The sequence below is a fragment of the Myotis daubentonii genome, chromosome 3 (assembly GCF_963259705.1).
Source record: "Myotis daubentonii chromosome 3, mMyoDau2.1, whole genome shotgun sequence".
Lineage (NCBI taxonomy): Eukaryota > Metazoa > Chordata > Mammalia > Chiroptera > Vespertilionidae > Myotis > Myotis daubentonii.
This window is the reverse complement of record NC_081842.1, coordinates 7,189,384-7,195,478: the sequence shown is the minus strand read 5'-3', so window position 1 is coordinate 7,195,478 and position 6,095 is coordinate 7,189,384. Positions and strand designations below refer to the sequence as shown.

The following is a 6,095-nucleotide window of genomic DNA, read 5'->3' as shown; positions in this document are numbered from 1 at the left end:
CTGTGAGATAGTAAGTGTTTCTTGTTTTAAATCGCTAAGTTTTGGGGTCGTTTGTCACATGGTGACAGAGAACTAATATGGAACCTACTGTTTTTCATCTTGGACTTCCCCAAGATGCCACACAATGCCGACGTCTGCCGTGGATACGTCACAAACCGTCCACACTTCTGGGCCCACGTGGCAGGGTGTCTTGTGCGACAGCCTGGACCGATTTCTGCAGAGCCATTTATTATTCTGACTCCACTCAAAATTTCAAACTTTATTGGCAGCTGGTAAATGAGCCAGAACAGCCTGTTCAAATGTAGTCTGTATTCCCTCCCAGATCCAAAGAGGCCTGTGAGGAGATACTGGGCGAGTGGAACAGGTGCAGACACTCGTCTTTCCCTTCACAGAGGATATGTCCACTAAAGGGCCAGGTTCCTGGACTTTCGCAGCTCCAATCTCTGACACACGTGTGCTTCTCTAAGCCATCTTACTTCTGGTTTTCAGAATCCAGTGAACTCAACATCATGTCTGCAATGTAACAGGCCGGAAGGATGTTTAGCAAAATGTTCAAGGTCTCTCCTGAGTATGCAGACGTGACACAACCCCAAGTCCACATTGTACTGGTATATTGCTGTCCCTGCCATGTGGAGGCAAAATACATCTGATCATCTTTTCTGAAAAGAATGGGGGAAAGCAAACATTTTCTAGGTCAATGGCTGCATATCAGGTGCCAGGGAGTTTGCTCCAGGAACGATATCACATCCAGCTCCCCGGCTGCAGGTGTCATCACCGCTTGATGACATTTGTGACACTTTACACACAGGGCTGGACAGATGACAGCCTGTGGGCCAGACCCTGCCTGTGGCCTGCTTTTGTACAACCTGAAAACTAAGAATGATTTGTACATTTTTCAAAGGTTGCAAAAATAAAACAAGGATGATGTGGCAGAGCCCAAGTGTGGCCCACCAAGCCTGAAATAACGACTACCTGGACATTTACCGTGACCCTGTGCTGACCCTGCTCTCAAGTCATTCTCCACAACGCACCTGGCCACACAGGTGAGGCCAATGGGCATGTGCAATGACCACGGCTGCAAGCTCAAGTCCTTGAGGGTGGCATTGATTTCTGCAGGTCCCTCCTGGGCTGAGAGCTGGTTTTGGTTCACTGTCTTGGTGAGAGACTTCCACGGTAACATCCCTCACTCCAAGGATCAGAGAAGCAATGCAGCTACTAAGTGTATCTATCCTGGGCCTGGGGGGCTCCCCAAGGGATGGGTGTGACCTCACTGGATCCAGGAGATGGACTTGAGCCAAGATGCCATCTCACACCTGAAATCCAGTTTCTCTGTTTGATGAACCATGTGGGACTTGGGCCTTTGAATATTAGTGTCAGTTCAGAGCTCGTATGTAATGGCCTTCAGAGTTACTATTTATTGACCTTCAGAAAGTCTAAGTATTTTTCTTTGTCCAGTGCACAGTCACCCTGGTTGTATTAGTTTCCTAGGTCGGCTGTAAATAAAGTACCATCAACTGAATATACAACAGAAACTTATTGTCTCACAGTTCTAGAAGGCAGAAGTTGGAGATCCAGGTGCCACCAGGATTGGGTTCTTCTGTCCCAGATGAGATTCGCTTTCCTCAGAGCCTAATCTCTCACTGAAGAAAAAAAATTCCTACTATCATTAATCCATCCATCCACTCATCCATCCATCCATTCCTCAATGGATATCTGTAATAATAAAAGCATAATATGCTAATTAGACCAGACATCCTTCTGGATGTCCTTCCGGACTAAGCTGGGGCTGAGGGAAGCCACTGCTGGCAGCTGGGGGAAGGAAGGCCTACTCTTGCACGAATTTCGTGCATCGGGCCTCTAGTTTATTTAATAAGGCACCATTATAGGTGCTGAGGCCATCTGAATGCACAGAGTAGACCACGCCCCTGCATCAGGGCCCTTCCATTCTACTGGGGAGGGGCAGTAAACAACAAACATGGCGTGTAAGGGAATCGCTTCAGACATTCAAAGATAAAAATAAATGTAAAAAAAAAGAGCCATGACAGAGGAAGAGCCAGAGCAAGGCAGGGCCGAAGGGCAGCTGGGTGGAGGTGGCCCTGAGGAATCCCCTGGGAGGACGTGAGCAACTGACCCCACAGACACGGGGAAAGGGATCCGCCAGAGGGAAGAACACCTCTACTTCATCAGTTTCCATGTCTGCTCTTGTACATGCAACTTCATTTTTAAAGGAAAAGAATGTTACGGCCAAAGGTGATCCTGACTCGGGGGTGTGAAAGGATTGAGAAAAGACAGACAAGAGAATGAAAGCTGGGTCTCGGTGGGACGCGGCTCCCTGATGAGGAGACAGCGCCAGCGCCCACAAGCTGTGTCTTTATTTTATAGCAGATGCCACGAGGCAAAGTAGGGGCGTGATCACGTTGTTTACAGCATTCTCGTGAGTTCCAACCTCACTCAATTACATGCACCTGAACTCTAGCACACAGGCACGTGGGGCCACGTGTTCGGACCATAGGTTCAAGCTTACAACCATAGCTGTTGGCTATAATTGTGCTGGGAGGGCCCTGCCCTCCAGCTGGGACTTGCACGTGGCAATGAGAGGACCCTGTCCTTTCATTAGTCCGAGGCTTGAACCTGGCCAAAACACAGTAGCTGCGCCCCACAAAAGAAAAGAAAAGAATTAATTTAGATAAATAAGTAACAATGCTCACTCGTTCCTGTGAGGAGGATGGCAGTGCCGACTGGACCCCTGAGCCGCTCCGCACAGGCCCTGTGTCCTTGGGGAAGGACCTGACGGTGCTCGGCTCACATACGAAGTTGCCATGGAAATGTCTAACCAGACAGCACTAACAGGGGGAAGATGAAGTTTGAAGTTCAAGTCCCCTGGGAAGGGGAGGGGGCAGGCCTGTCATTCTCCTGCTCATCCTGCCGAGGTCAGCTCCCCTTTGCCCCGGACTTGGATTCTCAAAATGGTTGAAAATGGCCCACGTCGAAAGGCCAAGGCCAGGCGGGCGGGCTCTCTGCTCCTTCTCCTCCCTTAGTTGTGTGGCAGGGACCCCGTGAGCCACTGTTCACACAACTGCGCCTTCCGTGGGCCATCTCTCGTGATGAATCACTTCCCAGTGAGTGTACTGTTGACATTAGCCGATACGGACCAGTGAACTGAGGAGACTCCCATGGATAAGAGCGGGATGATCTGAATCTCAAATCCCGCACCAAGATGACTACGAGACACAGTTTCCCTCTATCAGCAAACGCGTCCGTGTGGCCTGCCCGTGTTTAGAAAACACCTTTTAATCAGTGGAGGGCTGTGAGACCCTCCTTAGGCAAATGTTATCTCACACTCTTTCAGCAAACAGAGCCCGGGTTTAAAATCGAGGGCTCAGACAGATTCTCACCCCTGACTTGTACTCTCCTGGGAGCAGAGAGAAGAAAGGCATGGCCACCATGGAGCCCAAGGTGATCTGCGTCCTGCTCCTGGTCTTCTCGCTGGCCCTCAGCAGCCTGGCTCAGGTCCAGACCGGTAAGCAGCCCTCTTCCTGCTTCTTGGGGGGAGTGGGGGGAGCACATGGGCATAGAGAGGTAGCCCTGACGGGGGTCTTTGTTTCACAGTGTGTGGTTTTGAGCCAAGCATTGTTTTAGGCCCTTGAGAGGGTTTGGAAGGTAAAAGCAAGTGGTGCTAGCAGCGGGAGAAAGGGCCAGTGAGAGCTTGGAGAACTGCCGTGAGCAAGTGGGATTCCTTGGTTGGCGCTGTCTTCCAGTCCTGACACTATGAGGCTGTTCTTGAATGTGGTATTTTAAAGAGCAAGCTTTGAGGTAGGGTGTATGAATAGCACTTCTAAATGTCCCAGCCAAACCCTGCCCCAGGCAGTGGGACCACCTAACGTCTACACAGATGTCCCAGTGCCTACTCCACGGGTGGGCATCCCGAGAGCCTCTCTGGGCCCCGTGCTCTGCAGAGCCCAAACCACCTGCCCCATTGGTTCGTGTTCCGTCAATATTAGTCCATGGGAGTTGCCCAGTGAGAGAGGGCACTGCTGCTTCCTTTGAACTTGTTTGTGTCTCAAGGCCTTTATCTTCGGAGTGTGATCAATTGTCTGTGATGTCTGTGAAAAGTGCTTTGCAAGCTACAAAGTGCTGAATCAACATTACTTGTTATGTTAGCGTGCTTTGCTGGATTTCACCAAGGAATGCATGTGGGCGTCCTGCCCTCTCGGTCTGGGGGAGTGTCCAACTGTCTTTGGAGGAATTGTCTTTGGAGGAATTGTCTTTGGAGGAATTGTCTTTCATGGAGCCAGATGCCCCGGGTCAAGGCCAACTGTGCCCACCTCTGGCCTGACTCTCGGTCCACCTGTCCTCTGACCAGCCTCCTTCTATTCAGCCTCCTTCCTTCTCTGTCCCTTCACGGTCGGTGCTCCCAAGGCCTCGCTCCTCATCCCCCTTGTCTTCTCACTCATGGTGCACGGCCATGTGCACCTCTGAGCCCTTACCCTCCTGTGCCCCCTGTCCCAGGCTCCCCTCCCATTGCCTGCCTCAGCCTGCCACGTTCGCCTTCTCAGAGCCTCTGGCCCCGAGTGCCGATCCCACAGATCTTGCAGCCAGACCATGAGGGAGCTGTCAGCTGGCCCGTCTGCCCTGGGTGCTTTCCACTTTGGGTCATTTCATCCCTCCCCTGGTGAAAGCTGTGGCTCTCAGGCTGAAACTGTGTACCCTAGCCCTTGACCTAGCTCCTCTCAGACCACTCACCTCAACCTCTGCATCGTCTCTGCAAACGGACTTACACCTCCTCGAACACACCTTGCTCTTCCCCTTCACCGCCATCACCCATGCTGCTCCCTCTGCTTGGAACACCCACTGCTCCATCCTCAAGAGGCCAACCCCCTCCTACGGGAAGCCCTCCTTGCTTTGTTCAGCCTTGTTGTCACTTGTCCTTTCTGTGCTTGACCTGGACACACTAGGATGGTCGCACTGTGCTGCTTTGCACACATACTTGGCTTTCTCCTCCATCTGAGTTTGGTCTCGTAACAAGCATGCCTTTATTTTTAATTTCTGGGTCACCACCACCTGGCACAGAGCCTGGCAGGAGCTCGGTTTCTGACGGACCCGCTCTGCCTGTGTTTGCTGTGTCATCTCCTGTTCCTAGCACACACAAATGGTGCCCAATAGATATATTGATTGAGTAAATATGCTTAATAATTGTTCGTTGAAATGAATGCTCGAATGAATACGTTGTCCAGGTAGGTGCAGGGTTACAGATTCCGGTCGCCTTGCAGTTTCCCTGAGGTGACGTGTTTTCATGTCAGGAAATGAGGACAGGGTCTCCCTCCGGGACCCGAGGCCTGGGTCTGCATCGGCCGCGCCAGCCGGCTGCTGATGTAACTGGAGAAGGAAGCGGGACGGGGTGCGGGTAGAAATAGTGAGGAGGAGTTCGGCTCCGGGCTTACCTTTGCCCCTGCCCGTGCGCCTTCAGAGACGTGCGTGATGGCCCCCAGCCAGAGGAGCAACTGCGGGTTCTCGGGCATCACGCCCGCCCAGTGCGCGGCGAAGGGCTGCTGCTTCGACAGCACCGTCCCCGGGCACCCGTGGTGCTTCTACCCTCTGAACATCGCCAACAACGTCCCGGAAGGTACGTCCATGACAACGCGGCGGGGCTGACGGCGTGGGGCGCGTGAGAAACCCGCACGGGCCTCGGGACTCTGTCTGCACTGCCAGCTGTGTTTTCACCGGACGGTGGCCCCGGGGGCCTGGGGAGGAGCGGTTTAGCCTAAATCACAATGAATCCAGTCTGGGACGGGGAGGCGGGGCTGAAAGACCATGTGGGGAGGAACCTGCCTTTTTCCCAGCTTTGCTCCCCAGCCTGCACCAAAGGCTGCGGAGAATCGCCTTTGTGATGTGTAGCTGGCTTGGGGTGGGAGGGCAGGGAATGACAAAATATGAAGACGGGCCATGTTTTCTGAAGAGTCTTCCCGTTGATACTTTCAAGTCAGAAATCCCCTGGCATTATTGCCAAGTGAGAGCACATCCTCCTCCTCGCTCACATCTCTTCTCCCGCCCCTTCCCTTTCAGAGGACTGCGAATTTTAGCCGCTCTCAGTGGGA

The 6,095-nt window shown here is 52.6% G+C and overlaps 1 protein-coding gene across 1 annotated transcript; it reads left to right on the top strand.

Moving 5' to 3' along the window:
• Window positions 1–3,372: 3,372 nt before the first annotated feature.
• Window positions 3,373–6,095, top strand: TFF1 (trefoil factor 1). Its single transcript, XM_059686528.1, has 3 exons — window positions 3,373–3,520; window positions 5,468–5,623; window positions 6,064–6,095. Exons 1-3 carry the CDS (start codon window positions 3,436–3,438, stop codon window positions 6,078–6,080), a joined length of 258 nt encoding a protein of 85 aa, XP_059542511.1. The 5' UTR covers window positions 3,373–3,435; the 3' UTR covers window positions 6,081–6,095.